The 21,579-nt window shown below is 37.5% G+C and overlaps 1 protein-coding gene across 1 annotated transcript in view; it reads right to left on the minus strand.

Moving 5' to 3' along the window:
• The window catches only part of LOC106877328 (dynein axonemal heavy chain 2), a 99,094-nt gene that overhangs the window by 63,521 nt on the left and 13,994 nt on the right, over window positions 1-21,579 (minus strand). The window contains exons 9-24 of the mRNA XM_089341566.1: window positions 20,992-21,123; window positions 19,928-20,010; window positions 17,687-17,833; window positions 16,217-16,508; window positions 15,903-16,007; window positions 14,950-15,120; window positions 13,869-13,997; window positions 13,135-13,346; window positions 11,332-11,532; window positions 9,484-9,640; window positions 8,559-8,648; window positions 6,845-7,093; window positions 5,615-5,776; window positions 4,062-4,184; window positions 1,822-1,959; window positions 1,178-1,254 (exon numbers count right to left, since the gene is read on the minus strand). Of these exons, the coding sequence (XP_089197692.1) occupies window positions 1,178-1,254; window positions 1,822-1,959; window positions 4,062-4,184; window positions 5,615-5,776; window positions 6,845-7,093; window positions 8,559-8,648; window positions 9,484-9,640; window positions 11,332-11,532; window positions 13,135-13,346; window positions 13,869-13,997; window positions 14,950-15,120; window positions 15,903-16,007; window positions 16,217-16,508; window positions 17,687-17,833; window positions 19,928-20,010; window positions 20,992-21,123 (2,468 nt within the window). The remainder of the gene's footprint in view (window positions 1-1,177; window positions 1,255-1,821; window positions 1,960-4,061; window positions 4,185-5,614; window positions 5,777-6,844; window positions 7,094-8,558; window positions 8,649-9,483; window positions 9,641-11,331; window positions 11,533-13,134; window positions 13,347-13,868; window positions 13,998-14,949; window positions 15,121-15,902; window positions 16,008-16,216; window positions 16,509-17,686; window positions 17,834-19,927; window positions 20,011-20,991; window positions 21,124-21,579) is intronic.

The following is a 21,579-nucleotide window of genomic DNA, read 5'->3' on the forward strand; positions in this document are numbered from 1 at the left end:
TATAAACACATCAGCACCGGTTGTCAAGAGGTGGTGGATAACAAACAAAGACATATGCATATATATATATATATATATATATATATATATATATATATATATATATATATATATATATATATATATATAACAGAGATGTACTTGCATAGCAAGTGACCTGATCTGAGATCGTGTGCTGAAACAAAAACAATTGCAGCGTGGAAGGTGTTTATAAGCCATTTAAAAACACACAAAAACCAATAGATTCACTTCAAAATTTAAATTTAATTTGTCAAAATATTTTTGGTGCTTTCAAACCACGACGTGTTCACTGACAAAATTCTATGCTGCACAGAATATATACATGTGTATATTTATATATATACACACACACACATACATATATATATATATATATATATATATATATATATATATATATATATACACATACACATATATATATATACACACATACATATATATCTTTTATATTTTACTCGTTTCAGTCATTACACTGTGGCCATGCTGGGGCACTGCTTTGAATTTTTAGCTGAATGAATCAATCCCAGTACTTACTTTTTAAGCCTAGTACTTATTCTATCGGTACTTTTTGCCGAACTGCTAAGTTAAGGGGATATAAACACACCAATACCGGTTATCAAGTGGTGATGGGGGGGGGGGACAGACACAAACACACACACACACATATAGATATGTATATATATAAATATATGATGGGCTTCTTTCAGTTTCCATCTAACAAATCTACTCACAAGGCTTTGGTTGGTCTGAGGCTATAGTAGAAGAGACTTGCCCAAGATGTTACATGATGGGACTGAAACCGGAACCACATGGTTGGGAAGCAAGCTTCTTACCACACAGCTATGCCTGCACCTCGCACACACACACACACACACACACACACACACACACACACACACACACACACACATATATGTATATATGAATAAATATATATGTATGTGCTTTTTCATGTGGAACCAGCAAGGGTACTATTTCATGTGGCACCAGCAAGGGTGCTTTGTCATGTGGAACCAGCAAAGGTTCTTTTTCATGTGGCACCAGCCAAGATGCTCTTTATATGGCACCAGCACCCACGGGGTCATCAAGGCATGTAAGCAGCGTTACACGAGACATAACAAAACTAATATCATTGTTGTTTTAAATAACTTACTTGATCTTATATAAAGCCTTGAAAGGAGCCATGTCGATATCCGTTATTTCCCAAGTGCCCTTGATTGCAACCAAACTCTGTCAAAAAAAAAAAAAAAAGAACAAATGGAAGAATTACTGGTATTATTGAAATATGGCATTAGTTATGACTGGTACTGGTCTGAGACAAAAAGAAAGAAACCCTTCAAAACAAGTTCACTTGCAGAATTTGAGATACACCTACGACTTGTTCGTTGCCTACATTACTAGTTACCATATTTTCTAGCATACAAGTCAATTTAGTATATAGCACAGACATGTAGCATAAACAATCGAACATCAGCACTATCTTTTCAAATCCTGTTGCATTTCACATGGAGACTCTGGTTCTCAAAGGTTGTCTTGGTGTATAAGTAGACCTACTTTTCTTTGGAGTGTAAATTTTGGTCGGAACAATTTGACTTGTTTTGCCAGAAAACACAGTATACGACAAGGTATTAGGCAAAGATATTTTCTAGAAATAATACATTTCTAAATCTCAGAGAGATTTATGCAGTAGTGATACGATGAAGTAGTTGTATGCTGTCAACTTAATGTGACAGTCCACTGAAGGGAATAATACTACTGTTGGTTAGACCCATATGAGTTAAGAAGACATTATCGAACCTGTTCAATGAACAATTCCTTCTTGGCAGCACTTGAAACACCATTGATAAAATCAGCATACTGATCGAAACCCAGTTCAATGATTTTCTCCAAAGTGAAATCTTCTGAGGTGTAGTCAAAGTGGCGCTGAATTTCAACCTACAAACCGAAATTGGACTTTTACATATTTCATACATACAAGCAGGACCTGTAGAAAACATTATGTTATTTATATTAAACACAAGTAAAGAATTTACCAAAAATTCTCTTGAAATCCTGCCTTTTAATCAAAACTGTACTTTCAAATATAATTGAAATGAACTGAGAAGGTTTCGCTTCTTTTCCTTCGTTTAAAATGCTTGACAGATATGATGTACTTTATGGTTTAAAGAATTAAAATGATAAAACTTAGTTGTGTGTGTGTATATATATATATATATATGTATATAAATATGTAAAAAACTGTGTATTTTTTCAATGTGTACAAATAACACGGAAAAAATAAATAGTTACCAGGGTAGCAAAAGATTTACATAAGTACCAAGGATGTTACAGCCTACTTATAAAGGTAGAAATTCCAGGGTTTAGTGAAATGTTTTTGTATAACAGATAAATAAAGAAATGGAGTTAAACGCAGGTGTTATTCAAATCTTTATACTTCCGACATATATTTTGAAGAAAACATTATGTGTTTTGTTTCTCTTTTTTTCCCTGATGAGAAGATCGCATTGTTTTACATCATTTTATTCCCCCTGGAATAATACCAATGTTTTCTCCAAGACATATGTCGAAAGTATAAAGATTTGAATAACACCTGCATTTAACTCCATTTATCTATCTATCTAAATATATATATATATATATATATATATATATATATATATATATATATATATAAAGCTACACTTTTCACTGTCCAATTGCCACCAAGGCTCTGTCAAAGTTATTTACGAACTGAGATTATTTTCCTTTCTGTTCAGTTCAGTTCAGCTATATAGCTACTTGTATATCTATTAATATATCTCTCTATCAGCATATCTGTTGATATATTTGTAGACTCACCTATCTGTTCATCCTTCCAGCCATCCATCTAGTTAGGTAATTAACTATCATAACTGGATTCCCTTCTGTATCTGTCTACTCTCATAATATTTATAGGTATTTCAGCCAGATAACAACAAAAATAAAAAAACAAAAAACAAAACAAAAGTGGTGCTCCTGCATGGCCATAGCCTTTGATCTGGAACATGTAAAAGATAAAAGTTTAACACCCACAGCCATTTTCTAATGAACATTATTTCACTTTGATTTTAACTATTGACATATCTCTTAATGCATAAGTTTATAGATCTTCATGACATTGTTTCACTGTGTTAAGCATCGCATCTGTGCCTGTGATTTGAACACACAAAGGCAGAATAGAGACCTCCCCCCCACTTTCTCTTAGTCTTCCCATTCTCCCCCTCTCACTTTATGTATATTGTTCTCCAATTGCATTATTACCTCTTTTGGTGTAAGTGTAACGAGGAACAAAACAAACAGTAATGCAGGAATGCATAGAATAACATCGTAGATATTTATATATATATTCTTTTATTCGTTTACTTGTTTCAGTCATTTGACTGCAGCCATGATGGAGCACCGCCTTTAGTCGAACAAATCAACCCCAGGACTTATTCTTTGTAAGCCTAGTACTTATTCTATCAGTCTCTTTTGCCGAACCGCTAAGTTACGGGGACATAAACATACCAACATCGGTTGCCTAGTGATGGTGTGGGGACAAGCACAGACACACAAATACATGTATATATGATGGGCTTCTTTCAGTTTCCATCTACCAAATTCACTCACAAGGCTTTGGTTGGCCTGAGGCTATAGTAGAAGACACTGGCCCTAGGTGTCATGCAGTGGGACTGAACCCGGAACCATGTGGTTGGGAAGCAAGCTACTTAACCACAGAGCCATTCTGCACCATTGTTTCCTTGTCTTGACAATTATAAGCAAAGTGTCACCAGAATTCAAGCAGTGTCCTTCATTTCTAGTCTCTTTCCAAATCTCGCTGCATTTCACATGAAATTTTCAGGCCTCCAAAGTTGTCATCGCATATAAGTTCATCAACCATTTTTAACTGTAAATTTTGGTCTGAAGAATATGACTTTTATACCAGAAAATATGATTAATTTAATTGACATAATTTCACAAAGTTTTCTCTCTGAAATATCTGTGGTGTAAACAAAATAAAACCAATGAAATCTACTCACACTTATTTGTTCCCAATGACGAGGACGCATTGCAGGATTCTTCAGATCTTGAATTAATGGCATAGTTCGTTTAAAGGTGTCTACTTTGACTTTACTGGCTTCCAGAACAGACCAGTGCCTGTCCTGTTGTGAAAAGTTGAGCAAAAAAAAAACAAACAAAAAAAAAAAATCAGGTTATATTGTTAACTTTACTCAGTAATAATACAAATAAATAATAAATATCTTGTATTTAAAGTGGCTCCGAGAAAATACTTTCAAACAAATGTTACTTTCATGTAAAAGAAATAACAAGCCTCGTGCCTAAGTAAGATATATATATATATATATATATATGAGGGGGTGCAGAAAATTTCTTGGCTTTGGGTAAAAGAAAATACAGGAGAATCAGTTAATTATGATTTTATTCAACATATTCCCCTCTCAGATTCATGCACTTATTGCAGTGGTCCTTCAGTTTTTCTAAGCTCTATAAAAGAACTGGGAACATTGGGCTTCCAACCAGGCCTTTCGCAATACCCTTAAAGCCAGGAACTTTTCAGCACCCCCTCATATATATATATATATATATATATATATATATATATATATATATATATTAAGCAAAGTATAATGATATTATAAATCCATTTCAGCTGATTGGTTTTGCACTGGGTATTAGATAATAGGATATTATAGAACAGTGAAGTTTTAACAGCACACGCTCTTCAAAGATGGTGGAGTATTACTATATATACATACATATACATAGATACACACACACACAGTTGTCTAAGTTATAAGTGAGGAAAACACACACTAGTATATTTGTCAATAGAGTGAGTATATTGAGTGTTTAACCAAAATATATACACCCTAAAATGGGATTAAGCATTTGGACACCCACCTAGCACCCCATGTCACTTCTTCCCCCCAAAAAACCCTACACATATAATACCCTTACACGCATTCTAACCCCTAACACCAACTCATTTTTCAGAGAACTCTTGTTGCTTTAACAGCACCTTAGGGCCTTGTACCTAGACTAGAAAAGAACCTTAGGGGGCCATTTGAGGCCAGGGGACATAACTCTTGATATAACTCTTGCTAAACGTAAAATAGATTCTTTCAAATGTTTAGAAAGCTCTTTAGATGTAACTGATAATGAATGCGGACAGTTTGAGAAGGTTATAAGACAATGAGGCAAACATGCTTTGCTGGGTATGCAATGAGTAAGGTGAATGATGGCAGAGCATGTGAAGTTGAAGGAGAAACTGGATGTATGAGAAGTCTCCTGTAGTGCACTGATAAGGGTGCTAGAGAGAGAGAGAGAGAGAGAGCAAGGGTGACATGGGATGAAGATTAACCAAACCATGTAAGCAGATCTTACCAATCAGTTTCACAATGGGTATTAGATAATTGGATATTAGACAACAGTGTGGTTAAGTAATACCACATGCTCTTCAGAGATGGCAGGTGTAGAAAATATATATATTCCCAAATGACTACTCTTACCCTAACACAATGCTTATATAATTTAGAAGAGAGAGAGAGAGAGAGAGAGAAATGGCCCATACCTTTAAGTCTCGACTCAATTTGTTCAGTTTCCGTGACACATTCAAAGAAAAAGTTTCTATTTCTTCAGTTTGGATCTCAGTAAACTTAGACACTTTCCATACATTCCAGTTCGTTTCCCAGTCTCTGGTGATTATCCAGATTGTCTCTATTAATTCCAGTTCCTGTAAATAAATACATTCACATGTATATATATACAGGGTGTCCACAAAGACTGGGTACATGGAGTAAATAAAATCATAACATAAACAATTAAATATAAGAAATAATAATTTCTTAAAATATGTGTTAATCCCATGTACCCAGACTTTGTGGACACCCTGTATGTGTATATATATATATATATATATATATATATATATATATATATATATATATATATATATATATATATATGTCCATGTTTTTTACCACATCCTGTACCCAGATATGCATCTATATATACATGTAGATGTAGGTATGTACATACATGTACGTATATATGCATATACTCATTTATTATTTATATATATATATATATATATATATATATATATATATATATCATCATCATCGTTTAACGTCCGCTTTCCATGCTAGCATGGGTTGGACGATTTGACTGAGGACTGGTGAAACCGGATGGCAACACCAGGCTCCAATCTAATTTGGCAGAGTTTCTACAGCTGGATGCCCTTCCTAACGCCAACCACTCAGAGAGTGTAGTGGGTGCTTTTACGTGTCACCTGCACGAAAACGGCCACGCTCGAAATGGTGTCTTTTATGTGCCACCCGCACAAGCCAGTCCAGGGGCACTGGCAACGGCCATGCTCAAAATGGTGCATCTCATGTGCCACCCGCACAAGAGCCAGTCCAGGGGCACTGGCAACGATCTTACTTGGCTTGCCGGGTCTTCTCACATATATATATATATATATATATATATATATATAGTATATTTTATCTAAAGTGGAATGAATGTTTTCCACATTCATATTTGAAATTCTACCAGGTCACTACCTTGACCTACTAACCTTTAGCATGCTTAGGTGCATTATGTCACTGTAGAGTTTTCTCCCCTGTAGCTGCAGGTGCCTTGTATCACACTGAGAGTGGAGAAAACTAACACAGCAACATGATGCTCCTCCAGCGTGCTAAAGATTAAGGAATATGATACTCACAAAAAAAAAAAAAACGGTAAATTTTCATTAAGTTTGGAAGCAAATGTGATAAAGAATCCTTAAAGTCATGCCAACCTTTTCTAACAGCATAATTTCTTTAGATGGAGGAAGATCAACTTTGAACATGTTCAGGCCACTTCGTAAAACTTGCTCTTGGAACTTCAAAATGTTGACATTTTCTCTGAAATTAGCTAAAGTTTCTAAAGCAACATCGCAAGCTATTTCACTAGAAAACGGTCCTTTCTGTTGGAATTCCTCTAACAGGTGGGTCACTTGTTTCTTGAAGCCTTCTGACTGATTCATCAGACTGGATTTGAATTGGTCCTAAAACACATTAGAACACACACATATATAAAGACATACACAAGTGAAAAGTCACGTAAACATAAGCAGGCCTAATGTGTATATTTACATAGAATACAAATGAATGACAAGAATGATGTAAGGGTCTTGTCTTGACAGCTGTTTCGGATTGACCATGAACTTATGCCTAACCGTGGCTATCTAGTAATAAAGACCCATAATATCATATATGTATGGAATAACATGCATTTTTATAAACACTAACAGCATCACATGCATAGTGTGTTGTTAAATTCTACAAAGCTGTGATATTTTGTCTAAAGGAGGTCTCCACAAAGCAAAATCATGCCACTCTTATCAGAAGATTCTGGAATGTAACATGACAAAAAACAAAACTGAAGGATTAGATTAGCTGCATGAGTGAAGATGATTTTGGATTAATCCTACAATACCATTAAAAAATAAACAATCACACCATAAAAATCTTGAGGTTATGAGATAATGCATGATTAATTCAAAACAATTTCAATAAATAAGCTTTATATTTAACAGAGTAATCAAACCAGTCGTATCAGGCCCAAATATTCTACTTGTTTTATGTTCAAACCACTTCTAATTCATATTTGAATATGAATAGTTTGAATATGAAACAAATAAGCATTGTATTTGACAAAGTAATATGATTAATGTTAATGGGTTAATAGAACTAGATGTAGTTCTTAATTAAGGATAATTAATTTAATTGCTGATTAATTTAGTTTCAGCAGAGCTTAATTTGTGGTTAACTTAAATATATATTTTTAAATTTAAATAAATCCTTATATGTCCTCTGTTCATTTTCAACTTCATTTATTTCTTCTGTGCTGTTATTTGTTTGGATTAGTAACATTTGATATAAGTATTATGTTAATATAAGAAAATGGAGAAGAAATATAGTGGATATATATTTAATTTTATTTGTTTGATATGTTTCCACCGTGATACAAATAAAATTAAATAAGTATCCACAATATATAATATATAAATATATAATTTGGAGAAATTTTAATATTTATTACTTGGTATTTTAATTATAGGTCTTTTTAGTGTATTTACTTATTAAAGTTTTCTAAATGTGACTGTGGATTTTCATGGATGTATTCAAGAATTGTGGTTTTTTTCTCTAAATTATATATACACACACACACACACACACACACACACACACACACATATATATATATATATGTCGCTGACCAAACCATTCAAATTTTTTTTCTCCGTATTCTTTCTGTTGAAGGGATTAGCTCGAAATGTTAAAGACTTTCTGTATTCCCGAGCGTTAAACTAATACATCTTTTTGTTGTTTATACCACCTGTCCTCGTCTGTTGTTGTTTTTTTCCGTACATTCTCCCATATATATATATATATATATATATATACATACACACACATATGCATGCACACACAAATGCACAAAATAAATCAAAGAATGCTAATTAATACCTTGGATTTTTTCAGGAGGAAGTCACTTGTCTCCAGTGTTAGTTTAAAGGTGTTCCACTGATCCTTCAGTTCATGTAACATGATGGTCGACTATAAAAGAAATAGAAACACAACTTAGAACCTTAATAACATGCAAATATAACTAAATGCCCCAATGCCTTACCTCTTGCTAATATTGTAACCATATCCATCTGTGCATAATACAGCATTGTATCAACCAGACTACTGGAGTGTTTGTTATACACCGCTGGTCACAATGCACTTCCTTGCACTGTTGTAGCTTAAAATGATGCCACTCTGCTGGATAGGCAGGCAAACCAACATTCCCACTGAACGGAATGCAAATGCATTTCCAGGTTATTCATTTACAGCAGGGAACTTTTTTTAACCAATTACCCCAAAATATACTTATTTATGCCAGAATTACTCCCTTGATTTGAAAGGAAGAAAACCATAAATTCTTTGAATCTATTTATATAGAGAATACTAATAGACACTTGCCCAAGGTACCACACAGTGGGACTGAACCGAGGACCACATGGTTGGAAGCAAACTTCTTACCCACACAGCCACACCTGTACCTATGTAATCTATGATATGCAGGGTCTGAAAACAATGACAGGGCAGTCATGGCTGGCATGTCGTTGATCATAGATCTATTAAATTAAAGCTGACTAATAACCATAATGATTAATTGATGGTGAATTAACCATATGGTTGCTCAACCAGCTAGAAATAGCAGCCAAATTTTCCTCAGAACTCAACTGTTGTAAATAAGAAAGAACACACTGAATAATGTATTCCTTGACACATTTAGTCTACAAAAAAAAAAAAAAAAAAAAATGAGATGGCAATGGTTGGAACTCCTTTAATCATAGGTTTGCTAGATTAGGGTTAAACAGGGGACCCAAAAAAAATCTCTCACCTCTTCTGCAATTGGTACTTCATATTTGTTGAGGATTGCAAACTGCTCCATCAGGGGCTGAAAGCGGGCTTCGATTTTGCCCTGTTCAGCATTCAGCACCTCCCACAGTTTCAGGCTTTCCTTCAGTTCATCCAGTGTCTGAGGGGTCTTGCATACACTGAAAAGAAAGAAAGGAAAAAAAGAAAAAAGACACTGTTAACTAACTAGTGGTTCTCAACCGGGGTCCTTATGGTCCATGAGAGACCATATAAGATTGTTGGAGGGTCCCACCAAACAAAATAGCAGCCTAGAAATCCGCAATAATATTTTAAGGGCCCCTGAAAAAATTTTGTTTTAGATATTGTTACCAACGTTGCCTTCCTGGCACGTGAAAAGACATTCGAGCGAAATCGTTGCCAGTGCTGCTGGACTGGCTCCTGTGCAGGTGGCACGTAAAATACACCATTTCGAGCGTGGCCGTTGCCAGTACCGCCTGACTGGCCTTCGTGCCGGTGGCATGTAAAAGCACCCACTACACTCTCGGAGTGGTTGGCGTTAGGAAGGGCATCCAGCTGTAGAAACTCTGCCAAATCAGATTGGAGCCTGGTGCAGCCATCTGGTTTCACCAGTCCTCAGTCAAATCGTCCAACACATGCTAGCATGGAAAGCGGACGTTAAACGATGATGATGATGATGATGATATATATATATATGTATATATATATCGTGCAGGTGACACGTAAAAGCACCCACTACACTCTCTGAGTGGTTGGCGATAGGAAGGGCATCGAGCTGTAGAAACTCTGCCAAATCAGATTGGAGCCTGGTGTAGCCATCTGGTCTACCAGTCCTCAGTCAAATCATCCAACCCATGCTAGCATGGAAAGCGGACGTTAAACGATGATGATGATGATGATGCATGGATTGGTAATGATTTGAAAATAAAACTGCACCATCGTGTTACCAACAGCATTGTACGCCAGTGAAACTTGGAAAGTAACATCAACAATATCCAAGAAACTGGATGTATTCCATCAGAGGTGCTTGCGGAAAATATTGAAGATCTCCGATCGCGACCACATCACAAATACTGCAATCCTCCAGGGAGAACAGTCCAGAAGGTTTGCAAGACATCGTGGCAGAGAGAAGAATGAGACTAGCTGGGCACATTTTCCGCATGCCAGACCAACGGCACGCCAAAACAGCATTTAGATGGGAACCACCTGGCGGAAAGAGAAAGAGAGGAAGACCAAAAACAACATGGCGCAGATCGTTCAAAGCAGACATAGCAGTAATAAACAGAAAATGTAAATGATTCTGGGTTCAATCACTCAGTTTTGTACCTTGCATAATGGGGTCTTCCACCATAACTCTGGGCTGATTAAAGTATTGTGTGAGTGAAGTTTAAAGACAGAAACCACATCTCATATATATATATACAGACACAGAAACAAAACGTGTACATGTGTGTGAGTGTGCGTGTGCATGTGTGAGTGTATATGTGCATGCATGTGCATGTGTGAGTGTGTATGTACATGTGTGATTACGTGAGCATGTTAGTATGTACATGGGTGGGCACAGGTGAGAGCATGTATGTGTGTGTGTGAGCAGTAGAAGCCAGAACATTTGACAAATAATTTTGCGGTATTAAGCTCCATGGCTTCTCTTTAAAGTCATAAGTCAAAATCCTGCCCAGGCCAGTATTGCTTTATCTTCTCCCAACGTTGACAAAAGAAAGACCAGACAAAAACACAGGTGCCAATACTAAGCCCTTCAGGACCACAGTTTTATGGTCAAAACCTGAAGAACAACACCAAACGAAATAATAGAAACAAACCCCCCACCACACAAATGAAAGAAATTACTTACAGCTTAGTATTCGTTTTAATATAGCTATCAAGTGTTGTGAGTTCAGTTGTGGCCAATTCCAAAAGAAGACCAGTCAGTTTATTCTGCCATTCTATACAATGGCCCTGGATGGCAGCTTTCAGCGGAGTACAATTGAGGACGACAAAGTCTATGTTAATAACCGTCTCTTTGCTTTGGATATTGTTTGCCTTTTCAGTGTATCTGAAACATAAGAGGTAAAACTATAATGTTATTAACCCCCTTTCGTTACTGTATTTATTTAGAGATGCTCTGTGTTTCTCTCAATTATTTTAAATATAACAAAGAATTCAGTAAAATAAATTAGTTATCACTCAGCTAGTGTTAGGAACATTAATTGTGACTAAGGTTTGGTGGAAGATTTTAATACAAAACTTATGAAAACCAGACATTTGTACTAGAGACCCAGAGGTGGTTTCAGCTGGGTTGGTAACGAAAGGGTTAAGAATTGTTTCTCTATTATATATTTTAACCCTTTTGTTGCCATATTTCTTTTGTGATGCTCTGTGTTTCTTTCAATTAATTTTAAACATAACAAAGGATTTAGTAAAATAACTTAGTTATCATTCAGCTAGTGTTAGGAACATTAATTGTGACTAAGGTTTGGTGGAAGATTTTAATTCAAAACTAATGAAAACAAGACATTCGTACTCTGAGCCAGAGCTGGTTTCAGCCAGGTTAGTAATGAAAGGATTAAAGGACGACCTACACATTGCAGTTATGTAATAAAGGATATGTGTAGCTGTGTGGTAAGAAGATTGTTTTCCAACCACATGGTTCTGGGTTCAGTCCTACTGTGTGGCACTTCAGGCAAGTGTTTTCTACTATAGTCTTGAGCGGATTTGGTAGACGGAAACTGAAAGAAGCCTGTTGTGTATATATGTGTGTGTGTGTGTGTATGCGCCTTTGTGTCTGTGTTTCTCCCCCACCACCACTTCTCAACCAGTGTTGGTGTGTTTATATCCCCTGTAAATTAGCAGTTCAGCAAAAGAGATTGATAGAATAAGTATCAGGCTTAAAGAAAAAAGAAAGATAAATACTGGGGATCGATTCATTCAACTAAAAGATTTCTTCAAGCTGGTGCCCCAGCATGGCCACAGTCTAATGACCGAAACAAATAAAAGGTGCCAACATAAACACATGACTGCATGGCTGTGTGGTAAGAAGTTTACTTCCCAACCACATGGTCTCAGGTTCAATCCCACTGTGTGACACCTTGGCCATGTGTTGGGGTGTTTGCATCCCTGTAACGTAGCAGTTCGGCAAAAGAATAAGTACCAGGCTTTAAAAATAAGTTCTGGCGTTGATTCATTCGACTAAAAAGTCCTTCAAGGCAGTGCACCAATCCCGGTCAAACCATCCCACCCATGCCAGCCGTGAAGGCGCGTGGCTTAGTGGTTAGGGCATTTGGCTCACAATCGTAAGGTCGTGAGTTCAATTTCCGGCGACGCGTTGTGTCCTTGACCAAAACACTTTATTTCATGTTGCTCCAGTCCACTCAGCTGGCAAAAATGAGTAGTACCTGTATTTCAAAGAGGCCAGCCTTGTCACACTGTTTATCACGCTGAATCTCCCTGAGAACTACGTTAGGGGTACATGTGTCTGTGGAGTGCTCAGCCACTTGCACATTAATTTCACAAGCAAGTTGTTCCGCTGATCATAACCAACAGAGTGCTCCTTTTACCCATGCCAGCATGGACAACAGATGCTAAATGATGATGATGATGATACATACATAAATATACATACACGGGTGTATATAAAAAGACGCTCATCAAGAATTACCTGCCGATATCTCCATCAAACTTTGATACAGACGGCTGTGACTTTTTGTATCTTGTTATGAAGGATTCTTTGTCAATCTCCCACAAGACCTTTTCTTCCTCCCAGGTCTGGCGATAGTTCCAAAGTTTGCTAGCATTGGTCTTCATTCCGGTTGCAATGAGGTTCTTGATTTTCTTGATTTCATCATTTGTTGAAATTTCTTCAGATATACACTGCAACGAAAACAAGTGATAAAGAGATCCGTCTATCTATGTATGTGTATGTGTGTGTGTGTATGCATGCGTGTGTGTATATGATGGACTGTCCCGTCGTTAGATGATGTATGAGGGTTTGACAATTTCTTACTGAACAACCACACAGATGATTTGTTTGTAGTGATCAAATGTTTGTGTAGATGTAAGCTCACTCCCTCCATCAGATCGACATTAACTGTACAGGTGCAATGGGGCACCACATGTCAGATGTTCAAATGATCACAGAGCGATGTGAAATGAAGTGCTTTGCTCAATGAAGTGCTTTGCTCAATGAAGTGCTTTGCTCAATGAAGTGCTTTGCTCAATGAAGTGCTTTGCTCAATGAAGTGCTTTGCTCAATGAAGTGCTTTGCTCAATGAAGTGCTTTGCTCAATGAAGTGCTTTGCTATAGTAGAAAATAGGTGACAAACCAAGCACTGCATCCAGACTATTAGAACTTTTAAGAAGGGGAAAAAAAAAGGAAAAATGTCACTCTCTTACCAATTTTGTTACTCCTTCTTTGGGGTACTTTTCAATAAGACGTGGTATCTGGCTTAGTGATGTTACCATATCCTTTCCCACATAGTACACCATGTTATCCAATTCCTCGATGCTTGGTGAGAAGTGGATCTGTACAGAGAAGTAGAAAACTGAAGGTTTTTCATCGGATCTCACAGTCTTTTAATAGAAGTTTTTTAATGAGGATTACGGACACTACATATCATACACACTGTATTTTCTGGCAGACAAGTCAACGTAGTATATATATACTGTAAACATGTAGTGTAAACACTCAAACACTGTCCCTATCTCTCCAGACCCTGCTGCATTTTGCATGAGATTTTGGTCCAGCAACCTACCTATAAGGCAACCTACCTTCTTTTTGACTGTAAATTTTGATCTGAAAAATTTGACTTGTATGCCGGAAAGTTCAGTATGTATATATACAAGGAATAATAATGATGACAATCATTATGATGAGAGTAATATAAATAAAGTATTAAAAAAAACTATATTACACACATGCAAGCACTAAGCCTGTCTCTATCAAGTTTAGCTCTTTTATCACGATATTTCTTTTGAAATATGGTGCTTTTTTTTTTAGTTAACTTTGAAAATATTGAATGCAGTAAAAGAACCTTGTTATGATTGAGTCATTGTTTCGAACATAGATTAGCATGAAATTTTAATCATTGGTGAAGAAGGAGAATTGAAGAAAGGAGAAGGAGAATTGAAGAAAGGAGAAAGAGAATTGAAAGAAGAAGAAGAAGAAGAAGAAGAATTGAAAGGAGAAGAAGAAAAATTGAAAGAAGAAGGAGAATTGAAGGAAGGAGAAGGAGAATTGAAAGAAGAAGAAGAAGAAGAAGAAGAAGAAGAAGAAGAAGAAGAAGAAGAAGAAGAAGAAGAAGAATTGAAAGGAGAAGAAGAAGGAAAATTGAAAGAAGGAGAAGGAGAATTGAAAGAAGAAGAAGAAGAGGTGGAGGAGGAGCCGAAGGAAGGAGGAGGAGAAGAGAAAAAGAAATGGAAGAATGGGCACAATCTAATACAAAAATAAAAGAAAAAAGCTATAGGAGATACTCACAGTGTCATTACGAAGAATGACTTCTACACTGAAGAGCGGGTTTGGTGCTGCTTTGGTGTCAATGTTGATTGCTTTCGAGATGGTCTGCAAGGAGTACTTGATGTTCAAACGGAAGGCTTCTTCTATCATCCGGTCCAGATTGTTAATATGAATGAACCAATAGTTGTAAACCTTTGATCGGAAATCGACAGGAGAGCTTTACCGTACAACCGTTAATAATACAAGGGGACGTTAAAAAGTTCAGCAGACCCTTGTATAAGTATAGATAAGGTTTAATGAAAGCACTCACACACTAGAAACTTCTTCCTGAAAAAGCTTAGTAACATCCCCATAACAGATATCATAACATTTTTTTTAAAAATTAGTTTAAAAAAAAAAAAAATCACCTTTATACTTCAAAAACTGTATTAAGTAATCCTCATAGACTTTCAAATGTGCCCCTTGACTGGCTCCTGTGCTGGTGGCACATAAAATGCACCATCCAAATGTTGATGCCAGTGCCTCCTGACTGGCTCCTGTGCTGGTGGCACATAAAAAGCACCATCCGAATGTTGTTGATGCCAGTGCCCCATGACTGGCTCCTGTGCCAGTGGCATGTAAAAAGCACCATCCAAACGTGGTCGATGTCACTGCCCCATGACTGGCTCCCATGCTGGTGGCACGTAAAAGCACCCACTACCCTCTCGGAGTGGTTGGCATTAGGAAGGGCATCCGGCTGTAGAAACTCTACCAAATCAGATTGGAGCCTGGTGTAGCCATCTGGTTTCACTAGTCCTCAGTCAAATCATCCAACCCATGCTAGCATGGAAAGCGGACGTTAAACGATGATGATGATGATGATGATCATGATGATGATCATGATGAAGCAAATGGTTTGTAAAATTATAAATCACAATGATAAAAAGAAAGAAAGAAAGAAAAAAGTTTCTGTTGAAAATGCTGAAGATCCTCACCTCGGAGCCATCGTTCTTGAATGTTTCGAACTGTTTGTCTATGATGGAGAGGATTTCTTGGTGGATGTCGATCAATTTAGCAAGTGTCCTCAGCCGGTGCTGTTCCTGTAGCGAAGAGATAGAAACAATTCAATAAACATTTTATATAACAGGGGATCAACGACAGAATACATATTCTTTTATTCGATTTTTTGCTGAACTGCAAAAGAGAACAATAGACGTAAACACACCAATGGTGGTGGTGGAGGGGGGGGGGGGGGGGGTCGGTTCGGTTCGGTCAGGGGCAAATAGTGAGTAATTTATTTCTAGCCTACCTGATGAGCACCGAATTCTAATTCTTTGTAAACCTTCCGAGAGTCGATGTCTGTGAGCAACATCTCACTGATTTGCACACAGCTCATTGCAATCTTCAAGTTGTCGGCCTTGAAGCAATCAATCTTCAGTTGGATCTTCTCGGCAGTGTTTCGGCATTCTGTGATGAAAGAATCGGTCGTTCCTTTGGAATTCCAGGTCAGCTTACTGAGGCCCGGAGAAATTTTCTTGTCCAAAAACTTGATGCGTTCTTTAAATAGGCCTCGCTCGTTTTGATTCAGTGAATTGATGATCCTGAGCAAGGAGGAAAGAGTAATGGAAAGGATTGAGGCTGTTAACCTTAACAGGGTTAATAACTTATATTAAGTTAACCCACATGTGGCTAACCTCATTCTAAGTTAACCCAGATGTGGCTAACCTCATTCTAAGTTAACCCAGATGTAGCTAACCTCATTCTAAATTAACCCAGATATGGTCAACCTTATTCTAAGTTAACCCAGATATGGTTAACCTCATGCTAAGTTAACCCAGATATGGCTAAGCTCATACTAAATTAACCAAAATATGGCTAACCTCATAAGTTAACTCAGATGTGGCTAACCTCATTCTAAGTTAATTCGGTTGTGGCTAACCTCATACTAAATTAACCCAAATATGGTTAACCTCATAAGTTAATTCTGATAGGGTTAACTTCATACTAAGATAACCCTAATAGGGTTAATGTCATACTTAAATAACCCCAAGAAGGTCAACAACTTCATACTATATTAATCCTGATAGGGTTAACAATGGTAAACAACCTAGTAGGGTTAACAACTCAATTTTAAATTAATCCTAATAGGTTTAATTTCATACTCAGTTAGCCCTGACAAGGCTAACTTCATACTCAGTTAAACCTAGGTTTAACAACTTCATACTAAGTTAACCAGCACAGGGTAACTTCATGCTCAGTTCACCCAGATATGGTTAATTTCATACATAGATAACTCTGATAAGCTTTAAGCCGAAAATTTTCAAGTCCTGAACCCAACACCCTGATGTTAAGCAAAGCAAAAAAAATTGCAAAATTGTTGAGACTTTTCACAAAGAAAGAATGGAACTGGCACTCCATCGGTTATGATGATAAGGGTTCCAGTTGATCTGATCAATGAAAAGCCTGTTCATGAAATTAATATGCAAGTGGCTGAGCGCTTCACAGACATGTGTACCCTTAATATAGTTATCAGGGAGATTCAACATGACACAGAATGTGATAAAGCTGGCCCTTTGAATTACAAGTACAACACATTTTTGCCAGCTGAGTGGGCTGGAGTAATGTGAAATAAAGTGTCTTTGCTCAAGGACACAACACACTGCCTGGAATTGAACTCATGATCTTACAATTGCGAACTGAATACCCTAACCACTAAACCATATGCCTTCACTCAGAAGTAAAGAACTGTGAAAACAAATATTGTCTTAGATTGTCTCACCTGTTGTAATCTCTGACAACAAGCAGTACATGTTCACGGCGATCTCGTAACTCCTTCTGTTTTGAGTACACTCTGGCAGCATAGTAAGGTATTTCAAACATAAGGTACTCCCAGTAATGAATCTCACTCAACATTTTCAGTAACGCCCTGTGAAATACAAAGAGTAAAACCAATAGAAACAGCTGGATTTGAAACGGATGTTAAAAAATAAAAAAATAACATGGGCAAAAGAACTGTAAACACAAAAATTCAAGAACTAAGATGTATATATATAAAATTCAAGAACTAAGATATATATATATATATCATCATCATCATCATCATCATCATCATCGTTTAACGTCCGCTTTCCATGCTAGCATGGGTTGGACGATTTGACTGAGGACTGGTGAAACCGGATGGCAACACCAGGCTCCAGTCTAATTTGGCAGAGTTTCTACAGCTGGATGCCCTTCCTAACGCCAACCATTCAGAGAGTGTAGTGGGTGCTTTTACGTGTCACCCGCACGAAAACGGCCACGCTCGAAATGGTGTCTTTTATGTGCCACCCGCACAAGCCAGTCCAGGGGCACTGGCAACGATCTCGCTCGAAAATCCTACGGGAGCCAGTCAGGCGGTACTGGCAACGGCCACGCTCAAAATGGTGCATCTCATGTGCCACCCGCACAAGAACCAGTCCAGGGGCACTGGCAACGATCTTACTTGGCTTGCCGGGTCTTCTCACGCACAGCACATTTCCAAAGGTCTCGGTCAGTAGTCATCGCCTCGGTGAGGCCCAATGTACGAAGGTCTTGCCTCACCACCTCAGCCCAGGTCTTCCTGGGCCTACCTCTTCCACGGGTTCCCTCAACTGTTAGGGTGTGGCACTTTTTCACGCAGCTATCCTCATCCATTCTCACCACATGTCCATACCAGCGCAATCGTCTCTCTTGCACGCCACAACTGATGCTTCTAATGTTCAGCTTTTCTCTCAAGATACTTACACTCTGACGGGTATTCACATTGACATTACACATCCAACGGAGAATACTGGCTTCATTCCTTGCGAGCTTACGTATGTCCTCAGCAGTTACAGCCCATGTTTCACTGCCATGTAGCATGGCTGTTCGTATGCATGCGTCATACAGTCTGCCTTTTACTCTGAGTGAGAGTCCCTTTGTCGCCAGCAGGGGTAAGAGCTCTCTAAACTTTGCCCAGGCTATTCTTATTCTAGCAGCTACACTTTCAGCGCACCCACCCCCACTACTAACTTGGTCGCCCAGATAGCGGAAGCTATCGACTACCTCTAGTTTTTCACCCTGGAATGAGATAGAAGTTGTTTCCTGTTTGTTTACAGTCTTTATTGCACCTGAACATTTGCCACAAACAAAAACTAACTTGCTAGTTAACCTGCCTTTGATGTTGCTGCACCTCTTATGTGTCCATAGCTTGCACCGGGTACATCTTATAGAGTTACTACCTACTCCTTTTCTACATACTGAGCAGGGCCATCTACCTGAAGGGGTTTGTGTTTTATCTACCTTCCTACTTATTAGGATTTTGGTTTTAGCTAGGTTGACTCTAAGGCCCTTCAGTTCTAGACCTTGCTTCCACACCTGAAACTTCTCCTCTAGTTCTGATAGTGACTCCGCAATTAGGGCAAGGTCATCAGCATAGAGGAGCTCCCAGGGGCAACCTGTCTTGAACTCTTCTGTGATTGCCTGGAGGACTATGATAAATAAGAGGGGGCTGAGGAAGGAACCTTAGTGGACCCCTACCTCTACCCGGAATTCATTGCTGTACTCATTTCCAACCCTCACCTTACTGGCAGCATCTCTGTACATGGCTCGCACAGCTCTCACTAACCATTCTTCTATCCCAAGTTTCCTCATTGACCACCAGATAAGGGATCGGGGGACCCTGTCAAAGGCTTTCTCCATGTCAACGAAAGCCAGGTACAGAGGTTTATCCTTAGCTAGGTATTTCTCCTGCAACTGTCTCACTAGAAATAAGGCATCAGTAGTGCTTTTACCTGGCACGAACCCAAACTGCATCTCATCTAAATTGATTCGCTCCCTAATATATATAACTAGGCAAAGAATTACTGTCACTACAGTCCATCTGATATACTTTCACATTTCACTGACGAGACTTGTGGTGACTGGAGAAACTAGTGGAAAACACTTGTCTAAGAAGGTGCCATAGAGTGGAATTGAATTCAGAAGCACATGATTGAACTCTGAGAAGAAAATGGTCACCTACTTGTTAAAATTCAGGTGCAAAACTGGAACATCGTCTTCTATAGTTTTTTGCATCAAAGGAAGATCTAAGTATGTGAGTGGATCCTTCAAACATAAAACAAAAAAAAAAACAAGATAATCTTGTCAGTCGTTATCTTCTTTACTCACAACATACATCTTTTAAGCTTTATCTTATTTAGGTCAGTGTTAACATAATTGATAGCATTATAAAAGCTAACTAGAAATGAATATGTGGGAAACAGTTGCAAAATGATGATTAATCATCATCAAAACAGACAGACAATAAGCAAGCATTAACAATCTTAATACAAACTGAGACCAGCCATTAACAACAGGAAGGAACTACATGAGGCAGACTGGTTACTATAGCACCTCCAGTTTGCACGTCACCTTCCTCTCCCATACATCTTTTCCATCCCTTGCCTTTCCAAATGTCCTGAAGAAGGGGTTATAGCCCTGGGATATAGAAATACAAAGTAAAACTGCAACTTTATTTTATTTTGTTTTCCTTTCCTTTTTGTAGTTTACTTTGTACCTTCTTGCATTGTTCCGGCCTTGTACAACAAATCTCTTTAAAGTAATACCATGCAATGCTTCATTAAAACTCCATTTTAAACTTAATACATATTTAATGTAGGCTGCATTAGAAATTTAACTCTTTTGACACCAGCATTGTGGTAAAGTATAAAACCATTTTCAAGCATTTATTATTAAAAACGAATAAACAAAAGTAAAAATCATTTTATAATTTCATGTAAAAATCATCAGAAAGAGTTATAATGAAACACTGAAAAATATCTTGCTGTTTACATAAACATTGGCAGAAGATTTCAAGAGGCAAAATTTTGATCACATTGCATGAAACACATTCCTTCAAAATCATAATCTAAACATCAATATTTTTACCAAATTCTCAATTATTTTGAAAATATTGATTAAATCACAGAAGTTGGGGGTGTCAATGTGACTTGCCCCCTCCACTCAAAATTGCTAGCCTTATGCTAAAATAAGAAAGAATTATATAGAACACTTACAGGATTAATTTGAGAATGTTCAAATATTTACCTTGTCTAAGTTTAAATTCCATTCATTAAAATATTTTCTGATGTTTTCATCTAGAGCTGAGATGAGTTGGTGATAATTCTTAGTAATATCACTAAAGCTGGTTTGATTCAGGAAGTAAGCCTTCTCTATCACCTGAAACAACAAAATTAAACATGAGACAACATGAGAAATGCTAGAAATAGCAGCCAAAATCTCATTCAAGTTACACGATACTGTCTAAAAAAAGAAAGGATATTTGGTTAATGTAGTCCTTGATATTTGATGTTCGAAGTAAAAAAGCTGTGATGATGATGGCTGGACAATCTTTAATCATAAATGTATACATGTGGTCATGGCTGCGGAGTAAGAAGTTTGTTTTCCAACCATGTGGTTTCAAAACACCTTGGGCAAATATCTTCTATTATAACTCCAGGGTGACCAAAGTGTTGTGAGTGGATTTGGTATACAGGAACTGAAAGAAGCTCATTATGTGTGTGTGTGTGTGTGTGTGTGTGTGTGTGTGTTTCTGCCCCTTTGCCTTGACTTCATATGATATTTGTAAACAAATGGTGTCTGTCACTAATCTGTCTGGTTTTCGAGTAAGGCATT

This window comes from Octopus bimaculoides, chromosome 24 (assembly GCF_046866305.1).
Source record: "Octopus bimaculoides isolate indiv1 chromosome 24, ASM4686630v1, whole genome shotgun sequence".
Classification (NCBI taxonomy): Eukaryota; Metazoa; Mollusca; class Cephalopoda; order Octopoda; family Octopodidae; genus Octopus; species Octopus bimaculoides.